Source organism: Marasmius oreades, chromosome 9, assembly GCF_018924745.1.
Source record: "Marasmius oreades isolate 03SP1 chromosome 9, whole genome shotgun sequence".
NCBI lineage: Eukaryota > Fungi > Basidiomycota > Agaricomycetes > Agaricales > Marasmiaceae > Marasmius > Marasmius oreades.
This window is the reverse complement of record NC_057331.1, coordinates 1,007,560-1,021,279: the sequence shown is the minus strand read 5'-3', so window position 1 is coordinate 1,021,279 and position 13,720 is coordinate 1,007,560. Positions and strand designations below refer to the sequence as shown.

The 13,720-nt window shown below is 47.3% G+C and overlaps 6 protein-coding genes across 6 annotated transcripts; all 6 read left to right on the top strand.

Annotated features, from left to right (window-relative positions):
• Positions 1 to 1,027: 1,027 nt before the first annotated feature.
• On the top strand, positions 1,028 to 1,507 carry E1B28_013236 (uncharacterized protein; the record flags this gene model as incomplete). Its single annotated transcript, XM_043158381.1, has 3 exons — positions 1,028 to 1,051; positions 1,125 to 1,305; positions 1,371 to 1,507. 3 exons carry the CDS (start codon positions 1,028 to 1,030, stop codon positions 1,505 to 1,507), a joined length of 342 nt encoding a protein of 113 aa, XP_043003726.1.
• Positions 1,508 to 2,105: 598 nt separating this feature from the next.
• E1B28_013235 (uncharacterized protein) lies at positions 2,106 to 2,474 on the top strand (the record flags this gene model as incomplete). The annotated part of the gene is made up of 2 exons (XM_043158380.1): positions 2,106 to 2,309; positions 2,382 to 2,474. The coding sequence occupies 2 exons, from the start codon at positions 2,106 to 2,108 to the stop codon at positions 2,472 to 2,474; spliced, it is 297 nt and encodes a 98-aa protein (XP_043003725.1).
• A 2,389-nt stretch (positions 2,475 to 4,863) lies between these two features.
• On the top strand, positions 4,864 to 5,749 carry PPI1_2 (cyclophilin peptidyl-prolyl cis-trans isomerase Cyp2; the record flags this gene model as incomplete). Its single annotated transcript, XM_043158379.1, has 7 exons — positions 4,864 to 4,928; positions 4,982 to 4,994; positions 5,052 to 5,207; positions 5,257 to 5,332; positions 5,391 to 5,470; positions 5,529 to 5,558; positions 5,618 to 5,749. The coding sequence occupies 7 exons, from the start codon at positions 4,864 to 4,866 to the stop codon at positions 5,747 to 5,749; spliced, it is 552 nt and encodes a 183-aa protein (XP_043003724.1).
• A 138-nt stretch (positions 5,750 to 5,887) lies between these two features.
• E1B28_013233 (uncharacterized protein) lies at positions 5,888 to 7,160 on the top strand (the record flags this gene model as incomplete). Its single annotated transcript, XM_043158378.1, has 10 exons — positions 5,888 to 5,932; positions 5,983 to 6,003; positions 6,063 to 6,127; positions 6,187 to 6,307; positions 6,360 to 6,440; positions 6,491 to 6,665; positions 6,723 to 6,774; positions 6,835 to 6,874; positions 6,930 to 7,037; positions 7,089 to 7,160. The coding sequence occupies 10 exons, from the start codon at positions 5,888 to 5,890 to the stop codon at positions 7,158 to 7,160; spliced, it is 780 nt and encodes a 259-aa protein (XP_043003723.1).
• A 203-nt stretch (positions 7,161 to 7,363) lies between these two features.
• Positions 7,364 to 12,079, top strand: E1B28_013232 (uncharacterized protein; the record flags this gene model as incomplete). Its single annotated transcript, XM_043158377.1, has 18 exons — positions 7,364 to 7,948; positions 8,009 to 8,077; positions 8,130 to 8,247; positions 8,309 to 8,374; positions 8,423 to 8,493; positions 8,552 to 8,809; positions 8,866 to 9,098; positions 9,160 to 9,592; positions 9,646 to 10,082; positions 10,136 to 10,382; positions 10,438 to 10,584; positions 10,634 to 10,921; positions 10,976 to 11,023; positions 11,078 to 11,140; positions 11,200 to 11,397; positions 11,472 to 11,510; positions 11,560 to 11,764; positions 11,832 to 12,079. The coding sequence occupies 18 exons, from the start codon at positions 7,364 to 7,366 to the stop codon at positions 12,077 to 12,079; spliced, it is 3,753 nt and encodes a 1,250-aa protein (XP_043003722.1).
• Positions 12,080 to 12,320: 241 nt separating this feature from the next.
• On the top strand, positions 12,321 to 13,192 carry E1B28_013231 (uncharacterized protein). Its single transcript, XM_043158376.1, has 3 exons — positions 12,321 to 12,763; positions 12,822 to 12,972; positions 13,035 to 13,192. Exons 1-3 carry the CDS (start codon positions 12,669 to 12,671, stop codon positions 13,101 to 13,103), a joined length of 315 nt encoding a protein of 104 aa, XP_043003721.1. The 5' UTR covers positions 12,321 to 12,668; the 3' UTR covers positions 13,104 to 13,192.
• The last annotated feature ends 528 nt before the right edge of the window (positions 13,193 to 13,720 follow it).

Here is a 13,720-nt window from a genome sequence, read left to right as displayed (position 1 = left end):
TATCCATACGATTCAGTGGATGCATCTCCTTGTATTCAAACGATGATGACCATCATAGTCTCCTCGTTTCTTGCAGCCCTCTCTACAGCCTCCTTGTCTAGCAGGTAAAATCTACATAAGCCTTTCCCAGCTGCCCGCTCCAAAGAAGGTTTACGATTTCATCGTCGTTGGAGGAACCGGTTTCAATTTGTTTCTCCCACTGTCACTGACATGATTGTTGTTGATGCAGGCGGAACAGCAGGTCTTGCCGTTGCTCACCGCCTTGCAGAAGACAAAAGAATTCGGTGTCGGTTGTCGAGGCTGGTGGAACGTGAGGCGTTTTTGATTGCCTCAAGATCTGGTGGTTGTATTGCTTACCATAGGTTTTGGTCATTTCAGATCTCAACCTCAATAACAATATCAACCTCCAAGTACCGGCTTATTATGATACTGCTTTGGGAAGGGAGTTAGATTGGAATTAGGTGTGAGCTCTGCGCCCCAACAACTGTCACGTCATCCTACTGAGCGCATTATATAGGTCTATTCCTTAATTACATCCAAATAATCGAAGTGTAATCAGGATGTGTCCTAGGCGGAAGCAGTAGCATCAGTACGTTTCTGTTTCCGGTCTGCGGTGCCTCCTCTAATACCACTCTCCATACACAGGTGACGGGGCATATACTCGGGGACCTTCGGAGATGCATGACAACATTGCAAAGGTCACGGACGACGACGCATGGTCTTGGAAGAGTTTGATGCCTTATACGAGTCAGTTAAATTTCCGTTCTCTAGAAGTGAACTCCCTCAACAACAACCATTCGATCCAACAGAATGAGCGTCTCACTCCGCCGATAGTAACTTCGCTTCCCCAGCTGAAGCATGTTTCTTCAAGATGGCCACGATACTACAGGACAGGTCGATAGCCCTGCACATGGCCATTCCGGTCTTGTCGATGATAGCGTCTGCAACTATCCCTTACCTCTTGATTCCAAAGTCAAAGCAGCTTCCAAAGAACTTGGGGAGGAGTTTACGTATATCCGAGATATGAATGATGGACAGGAGCTTGGTGTCGGTAAGTAATCCGAGTAATCCATGCTTTGACATTAACTACTCAGTCTCCCGTTCACGCACCATTATCCATGCAGGCTATCAGTTATACACATTCCGAAAGCGACGGCGTATCTCCACCCATCATTTGTGAAGGACCACGATATAGATATCATCCCACATTGGCGACTCGTATTGTTCCTGATGCTCCCTATCCCGGTTCACAAGGGTTGAGGGTTCGTACAGTCGAAGTTTCTGGATCGCAATCGAATAGTACTGGTGAGATCCAGGATTCAGCTTCGCTTCGCGGGTTTCATTCGCCTCCAATGACATTCTAACTATAGTTACATTCCCCCCTGGACCTCGTATCATGTTCACGGCCAACAAGGAGATCGTCATTTCTGCCGGTGCGATCCGTACTCCACAACTTCTGATACTTTCCGGCATTGGCCCCAAAACGCATTTGGATTCGAAACATTGATTGACAACCCTTCCGTCGGGGATAGATTTGCTGATCATACTGCCCTTCGAATCGCGTTTTATACGAATGAGTTGTTCCCCACGGATTCTGATCGTTTGCAATGGTTGAAACAATGGAACGAGAGTCGGGACTCGGACGGGTCCATTGACAATTACGAATACAAATATGAGGGGTCATTTTAGAATGACGGATAAGGAATTAGAGGGGTTCAAGCAGATGTTTAATTTATCGGACCCAGCATCTGGGAAGAACGCCAGCCATTTTCTTGGTTTGTGCTCTCCCGAGTGGTTTTCAGGGTACAATCATGACTTACCGATTGATTTCTCACCGCGCAGCACAATATCGTACCCAACTAGAGCGTCGTTTGGTATTATTATTTCTGATATGAGCCTAGGTCGCGTGAGTATATGGAAATGGTACCTCGACGACACGGACACCCCTCTCACGCGCTTTGATTACAGTTGGCCAGATCAGATCCCTATGACTCCCCACTCATCAACCCCAAATCTTTGGAAGAAGGATCCGACTTGTACGTGCTCAGAGCCGGATATGGGCTGCCAGTAGATTTTTGAACGCCACCATCTTCAAAGACTACCTGATGGAACCTGTCGGGAACGTGAGGCTGCCTGATAGGGATGATCACAAAGGGATCGATGAGCTGGCAAGGTCAAGTGTATTCTCGTTGAGACACCCCTCTGGAACCGCTGCAATGAGTAGGAAAGGGAATAAGGAGGGTGTGGTGGACCCGAGCTTGAGGTTGAAGGGTGCGGCAGGCGTCAGAATAGTTGATGCCTCTGTATTCGTATGTGTCTTCTTTTTTTATCTCTGTTTTCTGCCAGTCAAAGCCACGTCTCATTTGACAATTTACAATCAGCCATTCCTACCCGGAACCCATACACACACTCCAGTGTTTATCGTGGCTGAGAGGGCGGCGGACCTTCTCAAGAAGGAAGGAGGGAACCGTTGATGCCTAACGATACGTGTTATTCAGTTTTTGTTCGGATTCTGGATATTTTTCTCAGAGCAGATTGTGATTCACGTACGGTAAATAATAAAACGGACCCACGAGGTGGTTCTGAACTTTATGAAAGGCTGATTCCCGTGTTTTCCTAGCTTTGGATGACAGCACAGTATGTTCCATTTTCCAGATGGTCGCTGAACAGCATGTCTTTAGACCGTACCGGTGAAAGGTGAATTCAAACAGAGTGCATTGGTGGGAATTGTACTTCGCTGAATATTACCTTCCGTCCCATTGATACTCTCGAAGACGCCACTTCATTAATGAGGTGTCAGTCCTGCCGAATCTGTGTTCTCACTCCCATACATTCACCAGCTCCCTTTGAGCTTCCTGACTCACTCCCTGGCTTTGCCATACGCGGGTACAGAATTACGTGCGACCTGAGACGAGCGATAGAAGTCGAAGAGCACCTACTTATGATGTAATTGGGTGCTTCATAGGAAATAGGTGGCGTCGAAAAATAGCCATCTCGGTCTCTTCCACGATTGTCATCCCAACTACATCCGTGTTAGATTGAGTTACCACTGTCGGAAGTCTTTCGGTCAAGTACGTACGAAGGCGAAAACACGTCGTTTCTCGAGGTCTACGTTCGTCAAGTATCGCTGCGAGGGCGTCCGTTTCGATGTAAACCGGGGGTTTGGTTGACATCCGAGTCATATACAGGTGTGTTTAGTAGTCCCGTAAAGTTTTTCGGAGGGCCGTCGGAAGTAAATGAATGTCCGTCGCTCATCATCGACATCGCCGCATCCTTTTCATGATGAAAAGTGGCAATGATGAAGTTGAGCTAAACTTGTCACCCGTCCTTATCAGGACCATGCTGCAGAGTTTTGATTGTTGAAATCCTTCCCTCAGTGACCTCCCTCCGTTTACGACGCGGAAGACCGAATAATGTTCAACGCATTGTGACCTTCCCGATTGCATCAGGCCACAGTTCGATTCTGCTTGAAAGGTTCGACCTTGAAGGTTGGGATCATTTTCAGCAGAGGTTCGTCTTCTCTCGCGGTATCTTCCGTGTGGGGTACGTAGGAGTTAGTTTAAAGTTCCACTTGTGCCTTGACTTGCTGAATTATCGTGCGACAAGTCGAAGATTCCGTGATTGATGCAAGTTTCCGAGTTGCGAAGTATTGACGCACTTCTCTGGTCTGACATCACCGAATACTACCCGTAAGCAGCTGGAAAGATGTCTCGGATAAGTCCGAATGGAAAGGCCCCCGGAAAATTACCTTGAGTTGAACAGAATAACAACAGAGGTGGCACACGTTTACGTACGTTGTGTGGCTGCGTTCGACATGAGACTCCAACCGGCCTGACACAATTATCCTGAGAACGTGGAGAGGGGAAGGAAGTCCGTCGTGTTGCGCACCTACATCTGCGACGTGAGAGAAATGATAGCATGGCTACAAGGCCGTAAAGCCTTTGTTGCTCGATGTGGAGATCAGAACTCTCAAAGAGAAGTAAGAAGCATACAGAAGTTCTACATGAACGACAAATATCTGATTTCCGGTGTTGTCTTGAAAAAAACAGAGTAATTTGCATATCGGGATTGGCATGGATTTTGAAGCGAAGACTCGATATCATGGATTTCTGTTCGACATATCAAATAATGCGAAAACCTTGAGTACTTTTGATGTCAAAGGCGGGTAAATCGTAGAAATGTGGTCCAGATTTCCGCGATCGGAAGGTAGGACCAATTTTTTGACGATTCGAAGACTTGTTGGGAAAGATCTGAGGGAGAAAATTTACAGGATCTTTAACAAAATAGCTCAGCAAGGCGTAAGAAGATTGACGCATATGGGGGAAAAGCGGAGAATTACAGCTGTTTTCGAGATTATACGCCGAATTCTGCGATATCGGGCGTTGATTTCAACCAGTCAATCGTGTAGCGATGTCTGGATGCTAGATTGCATGGCCCATTCTTGCGCGAATCCCGTGTTACAACGGATGATTTAGCATCACTTTCGGTCAAGTTATGGAGTCCATACAGTCAGGATATAGGGTATTGGTGCTTGCGAGCGTCGTTTGATTCGGATTGAATAAATCTTCTTCATCAAGACCATGAACTTGAGCCGTGGATTGAGGCGAACGAAACTTGGAGAGCGCCGGTACTTTTGAGAGGAATCTTTAAGAAATATTTGAGTGGATGTGAGGAATTTTGATCCCTTACGCAAGGTCCGGTGGAAGACGTATATAAGGTCAGGTAAACCTAGGGTAGTCCATCATTTGCATCTCCAGGCGACCTGTGTTTGAGATCATAATGAATCGAATGGAGTTGAAGTCCCTAATCAGGTGAGTAATCGTAATCGTATCTTATCAATATGATCATGTTCTCACGGTTCAAATGTTCACCGTGGTCCTTACAATTGATCGTCCCTTCGCTTCCTACTCTAGTCATTCTATTCCACAGTCGGTATATTTAACACGTTAGGCTCTACAGTAACTGATTCATCTTTAAATAGCACCGACGTCTTTGTTGGTTTCCTTCCCTCTCTGCAAGCTTTACTCCTCTTCTGAAACTTATTCGGCCAGTTTGACATCACTATCAATTCGAATTATGTTGGGCGTATGGTCTTCAGGTTGTACGATGATATTGTGCCAAAAACATGCAGAAACTTCAGAGAACTCGCGACTGGACAGCATGGCTTCGGCTACAAAGGGTGTAGATTTCATAGGATAATTCCGGGTGTGCGTTTCCTTCACGTATTTATTGTATTCCTCTAGCTGACTCTTTTAGTTCATGGCGCAAGGTGGAGATCTTACCAAGAACGATGGCACCGGTGGAAAATCGATCTATGGCCCAAAATTTGCTGGTACCCAACCGCCGAATGTTTTCTTTCATAGTCGTGGACTGAGCGTGTTTCATGATAGACGAAAGCTTCAAAATCAAGCACTCGAAGCCAGGTCTGTTATCTATGGCAAACGGTGGTCCTAATACGAACGGTTCTCAGGTACGTACATAAATCTCAGCTTTGCCAGATTCAACTCGCTGATTCTTTTTCTTTTCAGTTCTTCATTACCACGGTCGTGACATCATGGGCAAGTGTTCTATTCTACAAAGGTTCTACTTCCGAGTGACTCACGTCTTCTATTTTCAGCTCGACGGCCGACACGTTGTCTTCGGTGAAGTAGTACATGGGATGGATGTTTTAGCAGCGATTGAGGAACAAGGCAGCCCGGGCGGGAGGCCTAAAAATCCAGTTATCATAACCTCCTCCGGTACTGTTTGAGTTCGTCTACCCTGCTGTAGAGCGAGAAAAGCTGGAATGAAATCTTTACATTAAACCGTGTCAGCAGACTCAGTAAGCTCTCCATGCCATCTGCAGCTTTTACGTTTTTCCCAATCCGTCTTGTCTCCTACTCTCATAATGGTTCAATCACTGAAGGCGTCCGTCAATTGTGACATGGGGGAGGTGCGTATTTTTTGTTTCAAAGCTGGCTCGACTGCTGACGTTTCACGAAGGGATTTTCTCTCTATTCCATGGTATCGGTTTACTCAATCTTTTGATTAGCGCTAGTCAACTCAGGCCTCAGCTTTTTCAGGCTGACGACGCGGCTTTGATGAAAACTATACATCTAGCGAACATAGCTTGTGGCTTCCATGCATCGTATGGACACGGCTTACGTTCTCTTAATCATGCTCCATACTAACATTACTCATTCATAGGGATTTTTCGATCATGGATCGCACGGTGCTACTCGCGAAAGAGAATGGTGTCTGCGTCGGTGCGCATCCGTCGCTCCCCGATCGACAAGGTTTTGGGAGAAGAGAGATGGTGATGAAACCGGTGAGCTTATTTCCTATCACATTGCCCTTGATTTTTTGACGACCCGCTTTAGGATGAGCTTGAATCATGCCTAGTGTATCAAGTTGGAGCGTTGCGAGGGTTCCTTTCGAAACATGGTGTGAAGCTCAACCACGTGGGGTTATCCGTACCATCATGGAACAATTCTCTCACGACTAGCGAAAGATTAAGCCACATGGGGCGGTTTATGGACAAACTGCAAGGTCCCTCCCTCTGGCACGAGCTGCGGTGGGGGTCTGCAAGATATTCTCTACTCCAGAGGAAAACATCGCTTTTATTGGACTGCCCGGAACCGCACACCAGGAAGCTGCCAAAGAACTCGAGGTAAAGTTTATTCCTGGTGTGTTTTTATGCTTGGTTCTTAACCCTGGGTGGATAATAATGGAACTTTTTCCAGAATGGTTCGCGGATCTGGACTATAGTCAAGAGGGGAAACTTATCATCACACAGTCAGCACCAATTCAATCCCTTGTCTGTTATCTACTGGAACTAATTTGTTTTGGTCACAGAGTGCACACCCAGGTGACTCATGAGACAGTAAGGAGCCGTGTGAGTTGATTATTTCGCAATTTCGTCATTTTTTCAAGTCTGATCCCACCTACAGGTCAATACGCTTCTCAAGCATCGAAAAATCACGACTGTCGATGGATCCCATCTTCCGTTCGGCGATGATGTTGACGAGGTCTCTATCTGCTGCCATTCCGACACCCCAGTGAGTTTCGTATTGCATGATAACCACTCAAACTCTCATTTTGTCGAATAGGGTGCGGTAGAGGTCGCGAAGCTCGTGAAGATCGTGGTAGATGAACATAATCTTGCAGCCGGTTTCAGATAAAACGTGATTCTGAAAAATGCTTGTTCCCGCTCTTTTCAATTTCCCCTAATGACGATATCCACATTTCTCTTGAGCGCGTGAGCCTCAAATGATCTAGGACTCCATCTGATTCCCAATCGAGTCCAGCTGACGTCCAAGAATATCTTTCTGATGACACAGTTTCTTTACTTCTGTCGACCTCCGACTACAAGCTCTGCAACATCATGTCTACTCAACGCCTTTCCCTTCTCATTGCAAATCGAGGTGAAATCGCTGTACGAATCCTCCGCACTGCAAAGAAGTTGGGCTTAAGGACGGTTTCTATTTACACCCCATCTGATGCCCTCTCACCCCATGTCTCTCTGGCCGACGAATCCGTCGCTCTTCCCGTTGGCAACGAGCCGGAAGGAAGTGCTTATCGCTCAGCTCGAGATATTCTTTCTATCTGCGAGACGCATGCTGTCTCTCTCATCCATCCTGGTTATGGCTTCCTTTCGGAAGACCCAGAGGCTGCAAACCTTTTCGTCGAGAATGGTATCACATGGCTTGGCCCGAAACCCGATGTGATCAGGACCATGGGTGTGAAGCATGAGGCGAGAGCTGTTGCGATCAATGCTGGGGTTCCTGTTGTTCCTGGATCTGACGGAGTTGTGGAGAATGAAGAGGATGCCGTGTCGGTGGTGGCAACAAAGATTGGGTATCCGGTGATTCTAAAAGCGACCTCTGGAGGAGGAGGGATGGGTATGGTGATTTGTGCATCTGAAGATGAGCTTCGAGAGAAGTTTCAGGGAACGATTGACCGAGCCAAGGTACGCGAATATTGACCTTGTTTATCGTGCGAATGACCCTATGCTAACACCTGAAATCAGGCTCTCTTTGGAGACGGAAGAGTTTTCATAGAGAGATATCTCCCAGCTGCGCGTCATATTGAAATACAGGTGTGGGCGTTTTTCTATGACGGGGCCTCGAAGGTCAAATGTCTTTTGCAAGATTTTCGGATATGGGAATGGCGAAGTCGTGCATCTAGGAGAGCGAGAATGTAGCATCCAGAGACGACATCAGAAAGTCATCGAGGAGTCACCAAGTCCATTCTTTTCCCTACACGAAGGTAGCGTCCGCCGGACAACATTGCCATTCTTTTCTTCTGATCAAGGTTCCATCCTCTAAAGGTCTCAGAGAAACCATGTGTGATGCTGCGGTCCGCCTCGGTAAATCAATCAATTACAGTTCAGCTGGTATGTGATTAGCTCTTCTCCTCGACTCGTCTGAGCTCATCCTTACAGGTACCGTGGAATTCATCGTTGACGATGTAACTGGAGACTTCTTTTTCCTCGAAATGAACACCCGCATTCAAGTATGATGGTTTCGGTTGTCATGATAAACTCCCCCTCTGACTTACGCTTCCAAATTAGGTGGAGCATCCTGCCACGGAGGTGGTTCGTCCAGGGTTGGACCTCGTGCAATGGATGATAGAGTTGGGAATCTTCGAACGGCAAAACGGACGGACTCGAAATCTGCATAACCTTGTGCCGGCCGCTAATGGGCACGCAATTGAAGCTCGTGTCTACTCGGAAAATCCTTTCGAGGAATTCAAACCCTGCCCGGGGCTTTTACAGTTCGTTGACTTGAGAGAACAAGCAGGCTACGATTGGCTACGAGTCGAAAGCTGGGTGCGTATGCTGGCATATTCCAAGTTGCGGTAGCTCATCGTAAGGGCCGTTTGTAGGTATCAACCGGAACCTCAATCTCACCCTTCTTTGATCCCCTGATTTGCAAGTTAATTGTCTATGGGTCAACGAGAGAAGAAGCACTCTCTCGACTCGATTACATTTTGAATGAAGTTAAAGTGCATGGGCCACCGAATAACCTGGAATATCTCAAATATGTGGTGAAATCTGAAGTGTTTCGTAGCGGTCGAGGGACTACGCAGTTCTTGAACACGGTTGATTTTACACCCAGGTGAGTTGTCATTTTTGTAGCACATCCTCGAACATTCGTTGACCGTGGAAGTTTACCGTAGCTCATTCACAGTGTTATCTCCCGGATTGGATTGTTCTATTCAAGATTATCCGGGTCGTACGGTTGGCTTCGGAGTACCTCGGAGTGGGGCCATCGACTCGATGGCTTTCAGGATAGCTAACGTACTTGTTGGGAATCCGCATACGGTTGAGGGAATGGAAGTCATCGTCGTACCAAATGTTGACTTTGAGCTGCGTTTCCATGTAGAGACAGTTGTAGCTGTTACAGGGAAGTCGGCCGACGTGTCAGTAAATGGTGTTCAGCAAGCGATGTGGGCAAAGATCGTAGTTCCAGCTGATAGCAATCTGCTGCTTCAACATGCTGCTGACCGAGGAGGGGGCCTGCGATGCTATGTCGCCTTCAGGGGGGGATTCCCCGACGTACCGAAGTATCTCGAGTCCAAGTCGACGTCGATGGGGCTCGGTGGATATCAGGTGTGATGTTACATCGTTCGATATCGTTATATGAACTGACCCTGTCATCCAAGGGACGAAAACTGCTACCCGGCGACGAAATAGCCTTGAATCCGGACAGCGGCTGCCCTTCGTCAGACATCTCAACAGGCTACGCTCTGCCCTCTCATACAATTCCTGTATATCCCTCTCATTGGGTTATACATGTTCTACCTGGACCTCATGAAGATGAGGTGTTCATTACTTCTGATGGAATACAACGCTTGTATTCTACGCATTGGAAAGTTGACGCATCTAGCAATAGGATGGGGATTCGTTTAGAAGGGGAGAGCACCATCTTATGGGCAAGGGAAGATGGAGGTGAGGGTGGCTCACATCCTTCTAACATTTTAGACGTTGGCTATGCGCCGGGCACTGTCAACATCAATGGCGACACTCCAGTTATACTTACCGTGGAGGGTCCGGATATGGGAGGGTATGTATGTGCCTTCACAATATGTGAAGCAGATTGGTACGTCCGGAGAGCTGTCAAAGTCGCCGAGACAGGTTGACGGTAACAATCAGGTGGAAGACTGGCCAATTCAATCCCGGAGACACGGTTCAATTTACGAGAGTGACCTGGGACCAAGCACGTTCACTTCAGCGGAAGAATGAATCCTTCATTCGCGTCATCGAGGACAGCATCAAGTCAAATAAGCTGCCAACAGCTGCCTTGAATATATCCCATGCTGAGTTTGTGGACATGCCTTACGACCCGAAGATACATGTCATCCCCCCCTCAGCAACAAAACCACAAGTGGTCTTTCGTATGGTATGTTGTTTTGTCACTACCCATTCACGATTATAACATGTCTGGCTTTTTACAGGCCGGAGATTCCTGCATCCTGGTCGAGTTCGGTGAAATGGCTATGGACTTTGTGGTTCGTGCTCGAATCCACGAGTTCGAACGCGAGGTCAAACGAAGGAATATTGAGGGAGTTCTAAGGTTCTGTCCCTGCGTGAGGTCGACAATGGTGCGTTTAGTTGAACACTGGATTATTCAATATTCCGATCTAGCATCAGGTACACTTCGATGCTTCGGTCATATCGTCGCTGCACACCCTCGTCGGTACTCTAGTAGAAGCTTACGAGGCGACACCAGACGACTATTCAAAGATGACATTCCCAGGCCGGCGAGTAACTCTTCCGATCGTGTTGGATGATAGATGGAATAAAGAAGCTGTCGATAAGTATATGAGAACAATTCGGGACAAAGCCGTTTACCTGCCCGGTTGTGTGGAGTATCTCGCGAAGAATAACGGATTGAAGGACGGTGAGGAAGCACTGAGAAAGTTGATTTCGACAGACTTTGTATGTCGCTTGGAGTCACTCCCCCTACTTCGTCTTAACTCACAACCTTCCTAGCTTGTTATTGGTGTAGGGTTTTACCTGGGATTACCATTCATTATTCCGGTTCGTGGTCCTATGCATATCACAATCATCATTCCCTTAATGCGTACCCTCTAGATCGATCCGCGGTGCAGACTCGTAGGGCAAAAAATGAACCCTTCGCGGACTTACACGCCCAGAGTAATCGCTCCCTTCTCTCCCTCCGTCCTATCTGAGTTTTATTTCCTTCTATTTCCTAGGGAGCCATCGGTATCGCGGGCGTCGTTGCCGCAATATACCCCATCGAATCTCCCGGCGGGTATCAGCTTTATGGTAGGACATTACCAGGTTGGAGTACATGGGGTCAAGGAGAAGACTTTCACTCGGATAAACCGTGGTTTTTTGAATCATTCGACCAAGTGAGGTTCGAACCCATCAGTGAGGAAGAATATCTCGCGGTGAGTGTTTCACGGTTAGGCGAAACAAATCTTTTCACTTATCATTCGTAATGTTCCACTCGCGGATTTCTTAGGTTGAGAGAGAGTTTGATGCAGGAAAATACAAGTTCAGGGTATTTGATTTTATCCATTTTGATAACAGTTTGAATGAAATAGCAACAGATAGAGCAAGTGAACTTCGCAATACAGGAATACCTCGACTTTGTCGATCCGTTACAGCAGGAGATCGAAGTCTTCAGAAGCGGACAACGACGCGCTGGGGTTGAGATCAATTCGATCGAACAGGTTCTGTTGCGGGAATGGGAGCTCTCGAAGGAGAAAGCAAGCAGATCAATTGACACCGGGAAGTCGGAGGCGTTTTCTACAGGTCCGCATCCTCTCGTCATACCCTACGATCTTGGGATGCTCACTGTTCGGATTTTGGTATGTTGTAGAGGCAACTACTGCGGTTACTTCACCTGTCCATGCTTCTGTATGGAAAATTAAAGCAAGATTGGGGGATGAAGTCAAGTCTGCTGGTGATGTTTTGATCATCCTAGAAGCCATGAAGACCGAGATTCCTGTCAAAGCTGGAAGTCGGAACGTCGGAAAGAAGGTTGTGGGCTTCGGTGAAGTCGATGGGGAGGGCATTAAGGAAGGAGTAGCCGTTCGGATGGGGGATGTGCTCGTTATCTTAGATTGAACTTTAGTATTTCTTGCTTCGTCAATTTCAGTGCGACGCAAGAAAAAGGCCGGTGCGGCTAATGTGCTTACCGAATTACCGGTGGGAAAACCGAGTTTAACTGGTCAGGTTTACATGTACTTCTCTCTGAGAGAAGACAGGGATGTCACGGTTCCGTAACCGGCATCCCCGCTTAATTGTGACGCGTGATAGCCGCTGTCTTTCTGGCTGTCTGCCGTTGCCCTTGTTTGGCCATGTTTGGCTCAAACACCGAGGAAACACGTTTTTTTCGTTAATCGTCGTCGTCGCCTCCAGCGACGACGAACCAGGCATTATATTATGCTTCCTTTCAATTTCGTCGCTACTGCCCTGCACAATCCGCTCATCTAATCAACCTCCGAATATCTCAAGAATACCCGAACCCTCAAATTATGAAACATTCACCTCCGCCAGTAATACCGACAACGACGTGGCTGCCAGCGCTACTCTCCCATGTACCACTCATCTCTATGGCAGCTGGTGCTGTCTTTTTGCAAGTTTTGCGATCGCTTTGGCCGGATTCCTACTATTTCACCATAAAATCTCTCACCTATTGGCATGGGTCACGCGAATGACGGGATCGTCTGGGGGTGCCGTTGCTCAAGAACAAGGGAAGGAATGCGAGTTTTCGGGAGCCGGTGGGGATACAATCAAGAGGTCCCAAATGTACGTTGTCCTCCCTTTTACCTTTCGGAGTCGTTCCGTAACCAACACTGAATAACAGATCCTCACAAATCCCTAGTGCTACGAAGAACTTAGTTCCGGAAGATGTGCAGCTACGTTGCGAAGAGTGGCTGGGTCATCTGGATAGTCCAGAGCAGCACAGTGCCTCAACAGGGAGTCGCATTATTCGCAAAGGTGAACTCGTTGCCTGGGTACGTTTTTACTTCGTGTTACTCATGTAGTTTAGCTCAAACAACCACATTGTTATCATCAGGCTAAGGAATTCCGCAAACGTTACCCAACACGCCCTCACTCTCCTCAAACAGCAACGGAGGACCTGTAAACGAGCAGATTCAACGATTGGAGTGGAGTTTCAACAGAGGGAAAGGAAGCACAGTCCCTTGTTGACGTTTTTTTTCTTGTCTTCTTGCCTTTACATACAATAAAAGTAATATCTTGTCAGTACAGTAAGAGTACATGGTCTCATAGCAAGAGGCTAATACAATTCTTTGCTACACTCTTTTCGTCAGTGAATTTGTACAGGTTACCAAATGCGGACATGTGAGAAGAATGAGTGGGAAGGGCGGCGGGCGGTCCAGTGCTCGGAATCTTGTCGGGCCTTGTCTTTCTTACGGCTTGATTTGTCTTTCAGACGAGTCTGAAGCACTTCATCCAGGGACACGAAGAGCCAAAAAGACAAAGTACCAGCAGATATACTGTGAGCGAAAGACAGCAATGCCGCTGTAGCCGCTTGTGCATGAAATGGGCGCGAGTACGTACACAACTTGTATTGAACGTCAACCCAGGTTTCTCGCCAAACTTCCATCTCAACTCTCATCTTCATGCCTGTTCTCGAGACATACACTCCCCCCGCTGTATCCCAAGGGCCCGGCCTAGTCATGTGTGATAGAAAGTGAGCTTTTCTCTCTCTCACTTTATTTGTTTTCGAGTTTTTCCCTA

What these genes read in the sequence shown, in the direction of transcription:
- E1B28_013231 (XM_043158376.1), top strand. Translation starts at nt 12,669, where the DNA reads ATGACGGGATCGTCTGGGGGTGCCGTTGCTCAAGAACAAGGGAAGGAA. An exon ending in ACAATCAAGAGGTCCCAAAT is followed by an intron (nt 12,764 to 12,821) that starts GTACGTTGTCCT and finishes ACTGAATAACAG; the next exon opens with ATCCTCACAAATCCCTAGTG. An exon ending in AAGGTGAACTCGTTGCCTGG is followed by an intron (nt 12,973 to 13,034) that starts GTACGTTTTTAC and finishes TGTTATCATCAG; the next exon opens with GCTAAGGAATTCCGCAAACG.